Source organism: Ictidomys tridecemlineatus, chromosome 2 (assembly GCF_052094955.1).
Source record: "Ictidomys tridecemlineatus isolate mIctTri1 chromosome 2, mIctTri1.hap1, whole genome shotgun sequence".
NCBI classification, from domain to species: domain Eukaryota; kingdom Metazoa; phylum Chordata; class Mammalia; order Rodentia; family Sciuridae; genus Ictidomys; species Ictidomys tridecemlineatus.
In genome coordinates this window covers 9,718,090-9,736,456 of record NC_135478.1, presented here as the reverse complement: position 1 = coordinate 9,736,456, position 18,367 = coordinate 9,718,090, and the positions used below count along the sequence as shown (strand labels likewise).

General features: G+C 59.4%; 1 protein-coding gene across 1 annotated transcript in view; it reads right to left on the bottom strand.

Annotated features, from left to right (window-relative positions):
- The window catches only part of Nfix (nuclear factor I X), a 98,861-nt gene extending 80,799 nt beyond the window's left edge, over nt 1-18,062 (bottom strand). The window contains exon 1 of the mRNA XM_078037017.1: nt 17,905-18,062. Within this exon, the coding sequence (XP_077893143.1) occupies nt 17,905-17,931 (27 nt within the window). The 5' untranslated portion in view covers nt 17,932-18,062. The remainder of the gene's footprint in view (nt 1-17,904) is intronic.
- Between the last annotated feature and the right edge of the window lie 305 nt (nt 18,063-18,367).

Genomic DNA, 18,367 nt, shown 5'->3' with positions numbered 1-18,367 from the left:
GTAGTGGAGGGGGAATCCTGACTCAAAATAAAATAGACTGGGGCTATGGCTCAGTGGTAAAGCACCCCTGAGTTCAATCTCCAGGATCAAAATATAGAATAAAATAAGACAAGGGATCTAAGCCCTCAGAGTGGTTGATCCTTAGAAATACTTGATCCCCTTTTCTTTTTTTCTGGGGGGGGGGGATGGGGATGTGGGTGAGCTTGAAGCGGCTTCCCCACACTCTGGGTTTGACTCTCCCACCAGCCGGCCGCCTGGGAAACGCGCCCTCGGCTGGCATCGAGGTACCAGAGCCCGGCTCCTTTCTTCCTTTCTTTCTTTTTTAAATCGCTCTAGTAGAAGCCAGGCAGTGGGTCAGGGCCCAGAAGCGGGGGAGGGTTGGAGGGTTGTCTCCAACTCGGGGAGAAGAACAACCGGCCGCAAGTTTCCCGGCTTGTGCCAGTTTGGGGATTTGCGAATCAGACCGGAGCGAAGGGAAAGGCGGGTGAGGGAAAAAGCCGGCATTAAAACTAACCAGCTCCCGGGAGAAGCGCTCTTTCCGCTTTTAAATAAGACAATGCCGAATGGAAAGGAGAGAGGAGAGACGAGTTATTTCTCACTCTTTAATTATTCCAACGCTTAGCATTATTTAAAAAAAAAAACCACACACATTAGCCAATGATATATTCTAACCCTCAACAAAGCTGGTATTTTTCTCTGATTACAGACCTTGCAGTGGCAAACCCGGGCTCCGACGATAGAGGCAGCGCAGAAGCGCGCTCCTAAATGAGACACAATTTTATTAAAATCATAATAATTCTTTGCATTTCTATAGCGCCTTTTCAGGCTCAGAGATCCCGAGTGCCTGACGCCCGGTTCTACTCGGGAATCAGCCACAGCAGTCTTGGTCCGGGCAGGCGAGGATGGCCATCTCCCGAGTGCCACCCGAACGTACATTACGCCCCCCTTTTGAAACAGCCTGTTTCTATCAGTCAGCCTCTGTCTCGCATGCTTTTTTTTTTTTAAGTAATAAAAACTCCTTTAAATTAAAAAAAAATGTTTTTAAAGAAAAGGAAAGAAAGGCTCGAGTCTTTTTTTTTTTTTTTTTTTTTTTTTTTTTTTTTTAAAGGGAGAGTGAGAGAGGGGGACAGAGAGAGAGAGAGAATTTTAACATATGTGGTGCTGCTGAGGATCGAACCCGGGCCGCACGCATGCTAGGCGAGCGCGCTACCGCTTGAGCCACATCCCCAGCCCCAAGGCTCGAAATATAAGCGGGGGAAGAGGGAAGGAGCTAAGTGTTGTCTGGGAGCTGGGAGTGGAGCGGAGGAGTCTGCAACCTGGATGGGTCGCTCTGGGTCCAGGGTGCAGGGCCCCCTTCACCTCCCCGGGTGCAGCTGGGGCCGGCTGAGTCACGTGCACGTGGAAAAGCAAATGGACCTAACACCACCAAAGCGCACTGAAGTAATTCGGGTTTTGAGAAGACGGTTACAACTGACTTCCGAAGGGACCGGAGGCCCCAGGGCACTTTCTCTGAATGCCCCGGGGCGGCTCCCGGGCCTTCGGGCCTTCGGGCCACCGGCTTCCTCCTCCAACAGGTTAAGTCGGGTCCGCTGGACGCACAAGTTTTCTGGCCGCCGCACCCCCCGCCCATTTTTCCTCCTCTCCCTCTGGCCTGCCCCGGGAGTCCCACCGCAGCGCTGCTGGCCCTGGGTAGGGCGGCCTCGGCGCCCCAAATTCAATTAGCTACCTCCGAAAGGCAAGGCGGTGTTGGTCCGAGGGGATTTAGGGGAAATTTTTTTTTAAATGTTCTTTTAGGCTTCGCATCTCCGGCGTCCTGAAGGCAGGACGAGGGAAGCGCATTTTCTGCCACTTAGTCACATTTCTTCCCGGTTCTCGCTGGACGCCAAACGCCCCCAAACTCAGCCAACACTGCAAACCAACAATACTCTCCCCTAGCAAATTTCCCCGCCATGACTCCCTAAAAAGAGGCGGCTTAGGGATGGCTGGGAAGGCTGGGAGCAGGCCCGGGTCCGCGAGCGCACAGGACGCGGCGCGGTCGAGGGCAGACGGTCTGCGCCCACTGCGCCGCCCGCTGCCGTCGGACTCCGGACGGCTGAGCCCAGACACTTGGAGGGAATCGCAGCTGGAATCGCCGCCACCGCGTCCGATCCCAAACCTCCACGGGGTGTCAGGACGGCCGCAGGAGGGAGAGTGCGCCTGGGCCGCCCTGGACCCCACCTCGTGCGCCCACATCCGAGTCCCTTCCGGCCGCGGCCTTCGGAGTTGGAAACCGCAGGCGCCCCAGAGCCCAAACCAGGCCAGCCCTCCACGCTGCGGGCGCAGGTGTCTTCTAAGGGGAGTCACTTGGGGGGGATTGCTGAGAGGGATTCAGCCGCCCCCCAGGCAGTAGGGAGCCGCCCCGCGCGCGAGAGGCCTGGAGGACAAAAATGGAACCCCCAAAGGCCTATGGCAGCCGGAGGGCTCATTCTGGGGCCTCTGACGAGGACAAACGGTTGAAGGCCTCGCTTATTACCGCTACCCCTTCGCACTCTTCGTTCTCTTTCCCCTCACCTGCCCGCGAGGTCTACGGTCGGGCACTGCCCACTCAACTCTCGTTGAGACTCGGCCTGAGCGCCCTGGGGCGCGCCACAGGCGCTTCCCACATCCGGGGCCTCGAAGCACTGCTTCCCGCCTTTTTTGCTGCCGCGCACGCGCACCATCCGCTCGTAGCCAGGAGGTTCCCTAGTGCCCCAGGCTCCAGGACTTCTACACCATCGAGGGTTGTGTTGTTCCCTCCATCCCGCGGTGCGCGGTGCGCGGTGCAAGTGACAGCCGCAGTGTGTGATCACGTTCTGTGGAGTGGAAAGCTGAAGGCCTTCTTCCGGCCTGGGCCCAAGGGAGGCATCCCCGCCACCCTCAGCTCCGCGTGCACTCCCCAGTCTTGAGCCAGTTGTAGCAATGGGTCCAGGAAATGCCACGCGCTAAGAGAACACCCGGGAGGCTATAATGAAAGAAGCCTGTGGGCGGCGGGCACCTGTCAAGGGGCACAAGCTGGGGCTAGCACACTTCCCCAGAGGCATGTCTTTGCCCGGGTATGCACAGGCACGTGGAGTAGTGCCCTTCCGGAGTGGGGTGGGGGCTTCAGGTCTGCGTACAGAGCAGCCCCTCTCCTCCCCTCGAGGCACTCTGAGACACAGAAGACCATCTGACTTTCTTCAGCAGGGTTAGGACATTGGAGCTCTATGGTTGGGCATTGGGGCACTCTGGGAAGTCCTGGGACACCCTTCCCCACCTTCGCTCGCCAAGCGCTTCTATTTTAAGACGTCTCCCACCCCTCCAAAACCCACCCACACTCACTCCCGAAGTCCATGGCGCACGCTCAAGGAACCCGCCTCCACGCCTGCGGCGCACCTTAGGGGAAGGCCAGGAGCGCTGGAAGCAAATTCCCGAGCGGCCAAGCTGGACCCAGGGGGGCAAGTGGAAATTTCGCCCGGGGTTGTGTGGGGGGGGGCGTTAAATGGCCTCTTTGTGGAGAACTGCGAGCTGTCACTCAGGATTAATTTAAGCAGCAACAGCAAACACACCAAAAAGCAACGTCTCGCCGCCAGCACCCACCCCCGCGATTGTGTTTCGGGAAGGGCTGCGGGATTTGGCGGTGCAGTCCCGCCCTTCAGGAGAAGGGGTCTCGGTCTTTACAAACGTGGGGCGTCTGCGGTAGGGGGGGGGACTCCTCCTGCCTCGCCCCACCTCCCTGCCTAGCAAAATGGGTTTTGAAGGTTTGGTATGAGACCTACTGGGGGTGTTAAAATCCAAGTATAAAAAGTGGAGCGGGAAGGACGAGGGGAGCAGTGTGTGTGTGTGTGTGTGTGTGTGTGTGTGTGTGTGTGTGTGATATTATATATATATATATGGAGGTACAAATTTCAAATATAAATATAGTGCATGCAGGGGTGTTGTGCGGAATCAGTTCTGGGGTGTCTCACCTGTGGCCCCAGGGACATTTGGGGAGATGAGAGTTCACAGAGAAAAGGACAAGGTGGGAATTAATCCCACCAACTCCCTTGCCCAACAACCTGAATGCGGCTTTGGAGCCAGGTGCCCTGGGCGGCCTGACAGGGCAGGTGTATGGTTTGTGAAATACACGCTTGTGCAGGCCAGGGAGGTGTGTGCTCTCGTGGTCCTGGAACCATATGTGTGGGCACTAGCGGCTCTTGCAGGCTCACCGACCCACCGGAGCCAGGAACATACCCCTCACCTCACCCTCTTGAAGGCGCAGGGCATTATTTCGGCTCGCAAAGCCCATCCCGGCTCCAGCAGGGGAGTGAAGATGGATTGTGTTCCCCGACCCCATCAGGTACCAGGCTCGGCGTGTTGATGGGCATGTGTGCGCCCGGAAGCCTCGTTGGAGTGTCAGGCCTGTGTGTGCAGATAAGCCTGGGATCCGGATGGGATCCCAAGGCGTGCTCCAGACACGGGTTGGAGTGAAGTGCAGGAGAGTTCTTACGTGCGTGTGCGACCCCCAAATATCCTGTTGGGGTTTCGGAAAGGGGTCTGCGTGCGCCAGGGTCCCTCTTCTGGACCGCGGCGCAGAACTGTGAGCGGGTGCTTCCAAGCGCCCTAGACGAGTGGCCACGTGCGCGGCGGCCGCCCGTCGGGCCTCCGCGGAGCCGGGATCTGGCCCCCCAGCAGGCCAAGGGGCAGGGCCGGCAGCCCGGCGGGCCTCGGCGGGATGTCGTTGGAACCGTGTTGGTTTTGGCTGAGGCAACTCAAATGGGGGAAGCCCCGGGGAGCAGGCGGGGTGGAACAAAGAAGGCAAAAGCTAGGGAAGGCGAGCTGCAGAGGAGGTGGTAGAGGAGGAAGCGCCCTGGAACGCGGATGAGTGGGGGCGGGGTGGATAGGGTGCAGATGCCCTGGGCTCGCGAGCTTGGGAGGCCCAGGCACCCACGAACCCCACTCCATCCGTGTGGACGGGGACTGGCTTGAAGTCCAGAGACTGGTGCTTTTTAGGACTCCCGCCCCAGCCTACCCAGGAATCTCCACAGAACCGCAGGCTGACATCACTTCGGGCCACGTGGGTGCTTCTCCAAGGGCAACCACACATCAGACCTCAAACTGGTGCCCACAGCACATGTAGGAACCCCCTCTCACAGCCCCATACTGCCCATCAGTGCCCCATTTGGAACCAAGTAGCATGTGAGGTGGAGGACAGCTCAATTCTCCCGAGCCGAGGACAATTTAAGCACGCTTAAATCCCGTTTTTTGACCTGGGCTGCTTACAACCTCAGTTTTCCCCGCTGGGGGGAATGGCAAGGGAGGAGAGCAGAGAAGAGCCAGGAGGTGGAGCCTGTGGTGGACAAGAGGAGGTGGAAAGGTGGAGTGACCTGTTTTAGTCCTGCATACCCCTGGGGACATGGCTAATTCCTGTCACCCCACTTCTAGCCTCATGACCTTGGTACTTGACCTTGTGGCCTCTGTTTCCTCGTCTGTAAAACAGGTTCCTCACAGACGCCTCGTGTTGGGAGGTCAGGTCACAGGAGGTCATGGATTCCTGCCTGCCTGCCCACCAACCGCCTGCCCAGCGCAATTGCTCTGGAGATGGTAGCTGTTATTTTTATTGTGAGGAATCTATGGCTGTGACAAGCTGTGACGCTTGGTGTGATCGCGTGAGGCTGGCTGTGTGTGCGACTGTGCCGCTGTGTGTGTGTGTGTGTGCGTGCGTGTGTGTGACAGGTTGTGTGTGAGACTGTGCGTGGACGACAGATTGTGCCGGTGTGCGGCGGTGCCTGTGACAGGCTGTCACCGCGCGACAGACTGCGGGTGGCGGGGTGTTGCGGGCGTTGACTGTGAGTGGAGATGAGGCAGTGTGTGGGGCTGGGACTGGGGGACCCCATAAACCTACCTCATTGAGGATTAGGGTGACAGGGAGGGTGGGGAGGCTCTTGGGGACTGAGAGAGAGTGGCAGCCCTGTGTCCCCTCTGGGCCTTCGCTTTTCCATTGCATTCCATGGGGGCCACCTGTTTGTAAACCTCAGAGGTGAGAGATGGAAGGGCACTGTGACAGAGGCGCTCCTGACCCACTGTGTGAGCTCAAGTGCCCAGCCCTCAGCTTCTTGCTGAGGCTTGGAGTACCCACAGGAGGGTGGTCACGGACACGAAGGACCCTAGGCCTGGCTGGCTTCGATGAAGGACACACACTTTGTGCCTATTTCCCACACTTTCCCTGAGCTCCAGGCCAGTGCAGACCTAGAGAAGGAAGAAGGGGGATTTGGAGAAAGATGGGAAATGCTGGAAGAGAAAGGGAGAAAGAAACCAGAGAGAAGGGCCTGCGGAGGGAAGAGAGGGAGCGAGCACGGTTGCCATGGGCTATTCCCCAGCACCTTGAGAGCCCTGAGCTGGTGGGGTGCCCTGCAAGGATGGGGGGCACACACCAGGCTCAGGCCATCAGGATGGGCAGGAGCATCAGTGGATACCATGCTCCAAGCCCACCTTTAGGGACTCGGCCAGCCAGTGGGATGAGAAGACCCAGGCACAGCTGAAAAGCAGCCAGACCAAGATCCCAGACCAGGTGCTCTCCTGCTCAGCCGGGATTTGCCTCCTGTGCCATTCCTACCCACAATTTCCCTTTATGGTTGGGGAAACTGAGGCTAGGAGGCACCTGTCCACCTATTCCTTGGGCCCCCGAGTCATGAAAATACCAGTCCAAGTGTCAGAGCCACGCTTTCCTCAATGTGGCAAAACTTCACCAGCTGGGAGAATCCAGGGACCTGGGCTGGGGGCACACCTGAGACACACACACACACGGCCCAGGCCTCCTTGGTGTGGCAGTGTGGGTATGTTGTGTGCACATGATGAGCGCGGTGTTCCACAGCCGTTCCCCTGCCGTCTCTGATGCACAGGCCCGAGGGTGATGTGAAGGTCCCTCTGTCGGCACTGGCCTGTGTGTGTCGGCTCCATGTGTCTGAGTGTCCATTCAGGGCCAGCCCCTGCCATGGAGGGGGAAGAGGCATCGAAGCAAACCCCCCCCCACCGAAAGTGTGTCTTTGATACTTGCAGCCTCGGCAGCGAAAAACAAGTTTCCACAGGGCCGCCTTGGGTTGAGGCCAGGCCGTCCTCAAATAACATTTGAAGTTACTTAGCAAACTTTGTTTAGTGCCGAGAGAGGCGCGGGCAGCGGGCTTGGGGGGGGCCAGTAAACCGGTTTCTCTGAAGTCCCTTGCCCCTCTGGGGGCACAAGGGCCCAATGTAGGGCTTGGTTTCCCCCCACACCCTAGCTCTGGAGAAGGGGAGCAAGAATCTCGGGGATCTGGGGGGATCTTGGGAGAGGAACACAGGGACACTCCATGCATGAAACTTGTCTTTTGCTAATCCAGGCCCTGGGCTTGGGTGAAGATGCCCACACTGGTCTCCTGGCAGCCCAGAGAGCAACATGGGGCCCCGGGGGGCTGTGAGACACAGAAGGATCCCCATTTTTCATCGCATCTGGCTCTGCCAACCTTGAGGCTAAAAGGAGACATGGGTGGAGCCAGCTGGCTGAGGGCACATGCCCTCCAGACACATGCACAGCATCCAGAAGGCCCCAATGCCCTCACGCCTGGTCCCCCCAAACCCTCATCTCCAGGTCCCAGCCCTTAGCTGCAAAGAAGGCCCGAGAGCCAGCAATGGCGGGTTTGGAAGTGAGGTTGGCGCCTATGGGAGGGGGAAGGGGAAGAGATGCCAGAAATGGTGAGCCATTACAGGAGAGGGAGAGAGGGAGGGAAGGAGCGGGAAGATGGAAGCCAGGCGGGCATCCTCCCGAGCTCCAGGCTGCAAAGGGGCAGCAAGCGGGCGAGGCAGCCAGGGGCCCTCCCAGGGAGGATGAGCCCTAGGTGGCACAGGACAGGCAGGGGGCCCACAGGCGCACAGCACTCCCCCACCCCCACCCCAAGCTTCGAAATGGAGACTGGCAGCGGCAGCCGCTCATCTCTGCCCAGGCGCAGGGTGGGGGTGGCGGACAGGCAGGGGGCCAAACCAAATGCCACCAGGCTGGGCATGGTGGTTGTCAGCCTGCAGCATGGACCCCATCAGCGCCCAGTTTAGGGCCCTCAACCCAGAGCTCTGAGGGGAGATAGAGTCTGGAGCCCAGTGAGAGTTGGGGGCCCAGCAGGCAAAGCCAGGTGTGCCCCCAAACTATGGGCAAGTACCCAAGACCCTGCAAAGATGGCGCAGCCTGGTACTGCCAGGGTGACAGGCTCGGGTAAAAATAAACTGGGCCCGCCCTGGGGGAGCTAAATCAAGGGACCCAGGTGGAAGTGCCACTCTGGGCCACCAGCTGCCCCTGCTCCACCCCCTGGCTCAGAGTGGCAGGGTTGAGAATACCCAGTGCCCATCGAGGCCTGGATTCTGTACAGGAGAGATCCCAGCCATCTTGTCCCCAGGTCCTGGGTGGGCAGCATAGGGCGTACCCACAAGGATATCCATCCTTGATATCATGAAGCCACAACAGGCCCTACATTCTGGGCAGCTGGAGACAACCATGCCCAACCACACACCCTGACCTCCAAACTGCCTGTCTGAGACGGAAAGGGGCCTGCAGGCCACACTTGACAGGCAGGACAATGCTGATCCTTGACCCCCTCTGCTAAACTCATCCTCCTTCGGGCCTGTCCTGAGTGCTTTCCCCCCTGCACCTAGCACCGTCTCAAGGACAGGGCACTCCCTTGTTTATCAGATTCTCTGTCTGCCCTCCCACCAAGGCTGGCACCTTTGCCAGGTTTGCTCCCTGCCGAGCCCCTAGGGCCTAGAACAGGGCCTGGCACCCAGGATGTGCTTGGTAAATATTTGTCAAAGGAATGCACAGGCCCCCGGCTGCACCCCCAGCACGCGGGCTCCGGCTGGGTGCCCAGCAAGGTGTGGGAGAGGTTGTCCAGTCCTGTTGGGGTGAGGGCAAGACTGGCCAGTGTAGGTTCAGAGGGGGTGAGACCATCATACACCCGTTTTCTGAGCCCTAGTTGGAAGAAGATCTGAAGGTCAGAGTAGTAAGGAGAAGACGAGGACTGACAGCTGCGGCATGCTCCAAATGGCGGTACGAGAGTGTGCAGGTAAAGGCCAGAGAACCTGCTGCAATTCTCTTCCATCGGCAAGACTTCGGATAGTGGTAAAGGACTGACGAAGGCCCCACCACATCCCACCTTGACTGTAACAGTGGACTTCCCTTCTCTGATTCTTGGCTTGTCATCTATCAAATAAAGCATTTGCTTCACATCAAGCACAGTTTTGAAGCGTTTTCTGCAAACCAGCTCCTCAGATCCTTACTACAAGCCCTGTTTTCTAAACGACAAAATGAGGCCCAGAGAGGTTGAGTGATTTGCCCAATGTCACGCAGCTAGAGAGAGGCAGAGCCAGGATCCAAACCCAAGAAGCTGAATCTGAAGCTCCACTCTCCTAATCAACAGTACCCGCCTTGCCCAGGATTCCAGGAGGTGAGCTAAGAAGCACTTAGCATGGTGAGCGATGGTACATGCTAGCTATCGCTGTGATTTGGGGGACAACCGTTCATTTTGCTATGATCCTGCAAAAGGCTTTCTCCCACTACTATTCTGCCACCCATCTTTCTTCCCTCTCTCCCCAGGGTCATAAATGGGGAAATCAAAGGCCAAAGGATTGGGCTAGGGGTGTGGCTTGGTGGTAGAGCGCTTGCCTAACACACACAAAGTCCTGAGTTCCATCCTCACCACCACAAAAATAAATACATAAAAAGTCAAAGGTTTGGAGAGACAGCCCCGTGACACACAAGCCTGAGAACGTAGCTTTGTCCCCCTTCCTTCTCTCTATGGCCGAAGGGCAGTGAGGTGGGGCCCTCGGCTGCTGGGCCCAGAAAGCCAGTGACATCCTGCACAGGGGTGGGCCTATGGAGTCCCAGGCTTGCTCCCATGCCAGGCTTTTACAAACCAGGGCAGAGATTCAGGGCTCCAAATTCTACGCTGAGAGGCCAGGTCCATGGATGCTTCTTAAAATCAGTCAGAAAGGCTGGCGGGGCGAGGGGCAGGAGGGCAGGTCTCATCTCTCAGATGCTGTTTCCAACCAGGGCCAGTTGTGACCAGGCTCAAACTCATGTGGGGGTGTGAGTCCTGCCGCTGCGTGCTGGGGTAACGTGGCACGGAGCACACGCCCGCCGCACAGTTTGTGCCCGGGTTTGTGTGCGGATAGCTGCATATAAGACAATACCTGCGTCTGGGAGGGTGAGCAGCACCGCGTGACGCCACATCAGCCAGCCTCGCATTTGAGTGTGGCACGTGTGTGTGCACGCCACGAGTGTTGAGGGCCAGCCATAGCCACATCACCCTGTGTGTGTTCGGGGCAGGCTTTCCAACCTTGGCACTACTGACTCTTGAGCTGGATCATTCGTTGCCTTGGGGCGTCCTGTGCACTGTGGGGTGCTGAGCAGCACTCCCGGCCTCCATTACCCCCAGATGCCAATGGCAGTCCTCTCTCCAAGTGTGACAACCAAAAATCTCTCCAGACATTTCCCAGTGGACAAATCACCCTGGGTGGGTCTGGGAGGTGTGTGTGTCCACGTGCCCCAAATGCTGCACGGCCCGTGTGCTGTGTGTGTTCCTGTGTGCCTGGTGCTGGCTGGGTTTTTCTGGAGTCTGATGTGCCACTGGGCACGGGTGCCGTGTTCCTCACGGTCTTGGTGTGTGCTCCTGGGTGACCGAAGGTGGTAGTGGTAGTCCGTGTCTATACTGTGCTGTATAACCTGTGGCCATGTCACTGGGTGTTCCATGCATTTGCATCCGTGAGGGGAGCCCCCGGGCGTGCCATGCTGTGTCAGTGTTTGGTGTGGCTAGGTGTCTGCAGGTGTCTGTGTCCAGGGCAGCCTCTATGTGTGAACGCCTATGTCTCTGTGTGCCTAGGGGAGGGAGGCACAGAATGCCAGTGTATGGCAGCAGGATTCTTTGTGCCCACATGTGCCAGTGAGGATGTGTGACTTTGTGTGAAATGGACTCAGAATAACCCCCAACACACCAGATGATCCGACTAACGAAGCCCATATTTGCTCGGAACCACCTGGATGATTTGGCCCCCAACTCCAATCCCTAAGGCCTGGCTGTGGGGGGCAGGGGGCACCGGTGCACCTATGAGCAGTCCCTTCCTCCAGCTTAGCTCACACAAATTCAGGTGGGGACGGACAGACCCCTGGTCTTGCCTGCTCTGTGCCTGGAAGGCTGGCACTGAGTTTTAGCGGCGGGGGCAGGGTCCTCGATGGTGGTGGTAGGCGCTGCCCCTTGCCTGCTGCTGGCCACCACCCCCAGCTCCCCTCAGGGTGGGGCCCAGTAGGGGGAGAGCTCCCCAGTGCAACCCCGGCTTCTGATTGGCTGCGGAGCGCCGCAGTGCCCGCGACTCGCCTCCCCTCGCTGGCTGGCGCAGCCACATTGGTAGTGGTGGCAAACGCAACTCGGAGTTCTGGGCACAGCTGCGCCTCACAGAGGCCTGCCAGCCCCACCAGAAGCCAGACACCCCAGCTCCATGCCCCGACCCCTCCCCGCCTGCCCGCCCAGCCGGGCAGCACAGTTACCCTGCCCACTGCCCGCCTGGGGCTGCCAGGCCCAATCTACCCTGCCCCTCCCCCACCAGGCCTGTGCCCCCCCTGGCCAAGCCCACTTGGGGGGCTCAGGCCACTATATGAGGCCACTCCCGCCCTCAGAGGGGCTCCTCGGGAAGGGGGAGGCGGTGAGGAAGGGTGGGGGCGGGGAGCTAGCCCTTCTTCCTTTAGTGAGCGCGCCCAGAGCTGGAGCCAAAAATCGAGGAGGAGAGATATTCAGACAGAGCCAAGACGCGTTTGGCAGGAGGAGAGAGAGGGAGAGAGGGAGCCGGAGGGGGAGGGAGGAGAGAGGGAGGAGAGGGAGAGGAAGGGGGAAGGAAGGGGGGCCTCAGTTTCCAAATCCGCGCCCTCGGAGCCTCAGAGGGCCTGCGAGTGGCTCCGGGGCAGGGACCTGGGGCAGGCCTGGCTGTGGGGGTGGCGGGAACAGCAGGGACAGCGGGCTCAGGCCCTCAGAGACAGCCGGACACCCAGCTGGCCAGGCCAGGGCGGCCACAGGCAGAAGCCAAGATCAATGTGCACTGGGCAGACAGAGGGAGGCCTGTGGGCGGCCCAAACACACACCCGCACCTCGCCGCACAACAGGCTTCTGTCCACGCCGGGCCAGGGCTGCAGGCGGGGCCCACAGCAGGCCACCACCGCGTGCAGCCTCATGGGAAGGGACCAAGCGGCCAGCTTGCTGGCAGCCACTCACCCAGCCGCCATAGTGGGCATCGTGCACCATGTCGAGAGGACAGGAATGCCAGGGAGAAGGGACCATGTGGCCAGGAACACAATGAGGGTCACAGGGACAAGCCCATGATGCACAACAACACAGCCAGGGCGACACCCGGAGACCGCATGGGCATGTATGTGGATTTGGGTTGACGGGTACAGGCTCGCGCACACGTGGAGGCGTAAGCTCTGGTCTGCCAGGATAACACACTGGGTCTCACTGCTGTACATAGGATACGCTGTGCGGTGACATGGTCATTTCCATGGGAAGCAGATAATCAAAGATGGAGACGGTGACAGCTACACCAATACCAATCCCCATGGACTGCCCAGGCAGCACCATGACACAAAGACCATGTCAAGCACAAGGACATGCCTGATATCACGCCCCACCCCCGACCACTGCAATGTCACCAAATACACAAGAGAGGGAAAGTGTGATGGTCCTCGGAGTCACGTGCAGATAGCACCCAGGGACAGATACTCAGATATGTGAAAAGGACCCCATAGACGCTTGGCCATACAGACATCCACAGGAAAATGGTGGCCCTGAGGGGGCATCGATCAATTCCTACAGACCTAGAAGAACCCCAGCACCTCTGAGAGCCACTCTTACCTCCCAGGTCCCCACATCCAGGGCTCCGGGGAGACAGGAGCCCTGTCCGCAGCACCATGTCAGAGAAAATGACAGGTATCAGCCTCCCCTGCCTCCCTTGGTCCAGCTAGAGGACGAAAGCTACAAGACCCCAAATTCCCACTTTGAGATCTGGGGACAAGACCCAAGCAGACCGCAAGGCCAGGTTCCCAGAGGGTTACATGCATAGGCCAGCAGTCAGACAGTGACCACAGGGAGATTGTGCCAGCAGCTATGGCGTCAGCTTGCCACCCACTTGCAATGCCCACCTGATGTAGCCAAATCCTGCCCCACAGTTGGGTCCGAGTGACAACACCCAAGCGCAGATGTAGAAACAGCTCTGGAGCTGTGGGGACATCCCTGAGGCTGCCATCGAGATGCACCAAGTCTCTGAGCTCTTTGTCTCACTCCCTCTGGGACGTGCATTTGTACACATTTCTCTTTACTGGTGCTCAGAGCCCACGAAGGAGGGTGTCAGGTCCCCATAAGACAGTGCAGGCTGTCCCCCCTCCTCACCCTCGTCATCATCCCTTCCTACCTTGAAGCCCTGCCTCCCTGTGCTTGGCCTATAGGACTCCATGCAAGAGGAAAGAGCTGGACCAAGAGCTAGCCCCCCAAATTCTTCTCTTGCTCCTTCCTCCAGGAAGTCCACTAGATTTCCATGGTGGGGAGGTGCCTGACCCTATCGTCCACTGCTCAGAAGCATCCTTCTTTCAGATAGATGGGTCCAGGAGGATGACCACCCAATCGAGAACAGGTGCATTTCTGGAACATCTGCTACATGCCAAGTATCATGCTGAGCCTCCTCACAGCCCAAGAGAGAGAGAGATACACACTGTTATGCCCATTTTATAGACCCGAAAAACCCTGCACTTCGAATCACAGGATTAAGAGATGCAGAGCCAAAGCTGAAACTGGGTGCTGAACTATGGCAAAGCCTAGCCTTTGACCCCTCTACCCACAGCCTCTGTCTGGAAGCTCTTGAGCTTACACAAGACTCTCATGGCTGGGCAGGACCCCTGGCTCCAGTTCCCAGAGCACCGTATTCCCCCTGCTGCATTGACCCAGCAGAGTCTCGGCTCTGAACTTGGCCTGGCCCCACACTAGAACATCTCATACAGCCCCTGTCCAGCCCCAGCAGTGACCTTCCCCAGGCCTCCTTTATGTCCACTGCTGGGGTGGGACGTGTGTGCCCGGCTAGAGCCAAAGAGAGAATACGCTATGAAAAGCAAGTCCCAGAGCCAGGTAGGATAGCACCTGTCTGTATTCCCCAACTCCGTAGGCTGGGGCAGGAGGAGCACAAGCTCAAGGCCAGCCTGGGCAACGAAAAAAGTGAAAAGGGCTGGGGAGGAAGGTCAGTGGTAGATTGCCCCTGGTGCAATCCCCAGGACCTAGTAGGGGTGGGGGTGGGGAAAAGCACCAGGTTAGTACAGGGACAGAGAGCCAAGGCTTTGCAAGGACAGAGACATGGCCATAGTGACCCAGAGGATCAGAGCAAGGGGGCCAGGGGGCATGGCCCCCCCGCATAGGAGTGTGTGAGATACTGCGCAGAAACAAAGGTGCAGGGACATTCTGCGGCTCTGGAGGCAGGGACTATCGGTGTAGGTGTGTGTCTGAGGGTGAGTGTATCTGCGCACGCCCATGGATGTCTTTGTGTTCGCAAGTGTCTGCATGTTGTATGTGCAACCTCGTGGCCAGGAGGGGGGCGCACGCATCAGTATGTATCTCTGTGTTTGAGAAGGTATGTGTGCGCACACCCGGGTGAACCAACAGCCTCTTCTCTCTGTGTAAAAGGTGTACACCCGGCATCACTCCAACCTAGGATCTGTGAGTGTGTGGGGTGAACACACTCCACCGAGTGTGTACTGAGGGCTCCACCGGTCTGGGAGGTATCACTGTCTCCGTGAAATGATGCCCATGTTCGTGTCCCGCCTTAAGGGGGGTGTGTGTGTGTGCACGCACAAGCACGGGCACATTATGAGTGTGTTGAGGGCGCTTGTGAGCACAGGTCTACAGTTTTCTGAATCCATATGTGTCTCCATGGCCATGGGTCTGGGAGGTATTCCACGTCTCTGAGCCGACATCGATACATGGGTCCCATCTTGAGGGGTTCACATGTGTTTCCGCGTACATGCTGAACACACGTCCACATTTTCCTGATCTGTATGCCTGTCAACGGTCATGCATCTGCATGCCAATGTGACCAAAATGCTTATATCCCCACCTTGGTGGTAGAGTAGCATGTGTGTGTCCACATCTCAGCGCATGTCTCTCTGTTTTTTATGGGGTCCCCTGTGTCTACCTCCACCCCCTGTCTCTGCCTGGGACTTGGGCCTGTGTCTGAAGTGGGCTTCAGCATCTCCAGCAACTGCCCTGCCTGGCCGCCCTGGATTTTGATGCTTTTTCTAGAAGGAGATTTCCGCCCCCCACCCCCGCCGCCCTTCCCCCTCACCCACAGTGCCTTTCCCCGCCAGGGCCCCGCTGCTCCAAGCTCGTTCCTGCTCAATCATTTATTGACTTTAAAATCGAAGCCAATTCTGGTTTGAAAAAAAGGAAAGGGGGAGAGAGAGAGAGAGAGGCCAGAGAGAGGCTGGGGAGAGACAGAAGAGTCCGAGACTCAGGGGGCAGGGGGAGGCAGAGATGGGTCCAGACCAGAGACAAGGACAGTCAAATTCAGGAGGACAGAGATGGAGAAAGAGAGACAGAAAAGGAGCAGAGACAGGGAAAAAGACAGCCAACGACAGAGACCGTCAGGAAAGCAGAGACCGGCAGGGCAAACTATGGAAGCAGAAAGATTTGTAAAAACAGAGTTGTGGCTGCCGGGGAGGGGCAGCCAGACCCTGCTGACCAGCGGACAGCCTGCCCAGAGCCGAGGGGTTTCCCTGCCCACCACGCAGGGCTGGCAGCCTGGTGATACCATGCCCACTCCCCTCCCAGCCAGCCTGGCACACTCGGGCTGCAGCTCACACAGAACTAAGCCCATACTCCCTTCTGGAGTATCACAGAGCCAAGCGCGGCCATCACCCTGAGTCTGGGGCCACCCAGTCCCTTCCTAGTCTTGTCACCAGTGAATCAGCTGGCATTTTCTCTCCTGAGGTGCTGTGAAATCCAAAGGGTGGGTGTCTCAGCCAGGCCGTGGGGTGGGGGGTGGGGAGCAGGCCCAGATGTCGGGCATGCTTGAATTGGGAGCAGGGCTGGCAGCCTGGTGGACAAGGTGCTGCTTGAGCATGGGGTCTTGGTCCCACCAGGCCTCAAACTCCAGTCACACAGGCCAGCGAAGTGTCAACCGAAAAGCAGCCACAGTGCAGACCCAGTTGGCTAGGCAAAGGCCTCATGTGGGTGATCCAACATACAACGGCCAGCGGTAGAGTTGGAGGCACATATGTAGGGGTCTCCCCCATGACCAAGGCAGTCAGAGTGCCTGCTCGCACCTGCACACACATAGTGAGACATAAGCACACATGTGCACCCCTGCCCACACTCACTTAGACTCAGACCCGCCTTGTATAGGAAAACCCGCTGTCTGGGTCATACATGTCTATGCCACGCAGGCCTGATCTCAGCCAGCCCACAGGGCCGCACGCAGGCTCTAGATTAACTCTCTCTCTCACACACACACACACACACAAACTTGCACCTGTGCATACAAGAGCACAAGCAGGCCTTGATTCACACCCACCTGAATGTGCCCTCCTGCCCCTTCAAAACCTCCTGGCACACCCCAGGCACAGTCACTGGCCACATCCATCTGGACATCCACTATAAACTGTGGGCACGCTGGCAGGGCTCAAGCTGGACAGAGGGGACAGTTGGAGCCCCAGGCCTAGAGAATTGCCACAGACAGGCCTGGCCAGTAAGCAGGTCTAGGCAACCCCAGGTGTCCCCTTTGCCGAATCTGTGTTACCTGCCAGTGGCCTGGTCCTGCAGGCAGTGCTTTTGGGGCCACTATAGTATTTTGTGCCTGCTCAGAGCCTTATGCTACGGCCCAGGGAGAGTGGGACAGCAGGATAAGCATGATTCAGGCCTCTGTCTCTGCCTCAGCCGCGCAGAGAACTTCGCTGGAGACGGGACTCGCTCTCCCAGCGCGCCAAGGTCGGCGCTGTTGTACCCGAGGCTGACCCGACGGTGTGGTCTCAACACAGCGGTCTGTGTCCACCGCTGCCTCCCGCCCCTCCTGCCTCGGAGTGGCGGGACGGATTCCCAGGGTGCCGCCAGGTCCACTCCGCAGCAGCCCAGGTCGCTGATACCGAAAAGTTTGCACCAAGGAAAGTTTTTTTTGGGGGGGGGGCGCGGCTGCGACGTCCAGGGTCGGTGGAGAGGCGCGGCCCCAGCTGGCAGTACGCCCGTTCCTCCCTCCCCTCCTCTGCCCCTCCGAAATTTGGGAGCCCCGCCATTTTCTTAGCCCCGCTCCCATGTGAGGCCTGAACAAAGACTTTGGGGAGACGCCCGGGCAGTTCGGCCCGCCCGGGGCACCCCAGCGGCACGCAGAGGCAGCCGCCAAACACCCCAGACACTGCCACCGTTGGGAACCGCTGCGCCCGCCCCAGGGAGATCGGCAGACCCAAGGTCCTCTCTGTGTCCTCGGGACCACCCTCCGGCCACTCTGTCACCCTTGCAAACACTGCCAGCGGCCACGCTGCCCCGGTGCGCGCCACAGTCACCCCACAGGTCGGCTGGAGTCCCGCTGCCCACCGCACCCCAGTAGAACGCGCGCGCACTCTCTCACACACTCCCGCCCTGTGCCCCAGGGACAGCGCCACGCACGCAGCGGGTCACCAACGAAGTCCCCAACAGGAGTCCTCCGGGTGGCCAGGGTCGCACGCGCGCAGTGACTCCCACACGCGTGCCCGGACTCCCGGCGGCACGACTTGCACCCCTCAGCGCCCGCGGGCTCACTCCCGCTGGCCGCCGCGCGCCCCCTCCGCCCGCCCGCCCGCGCCGCCCGCCGGCCTCCCGCGCCCGCTCCCTCCCCCGGTCGCGCGGGGGCGGAGGCCGGTACCTGGGTGAGGCAGTACGGGGAGTACATAGCTGGGCGCCCGGGCGGGAGCGCGGCGGCCGGCCGCGGCGAGGGGAGGCCCGGCAGGCGGCGGTCGCGCTCGGGCTCCGGCTCCGGCTCGGCTGCTCCGGCCTCCGCCGCGCTGCGCCCGCCCGGCCCTCGGCCCCGCGCTCGGCCGGCGCCGCTCCGCGCTCGCCGCTTGCAGGCTCGGCCCCGCGGGCTCCGGGGCCGCCGCCGCCGCCGCCGCCGCCGCGCTCGCCGCTGCCTCTCGCGTCCGCCGCCGCCGCAGCCGCCGCCGCCGCTGTCGCCGCGCGTCTACTCCATGCCGCCGCCGCTCGGCCGGTCACCCTCGCCCGCCGCCGCCGCCGCCGCCGCCGCCACCGCCGCGCTGTGAAAGTGAAAGTTTAGACAAAGTTTGGAAGCGGCGCACTCGGGGAGAGGGAGCGGGCGGGCGGCGCGGGCGGGA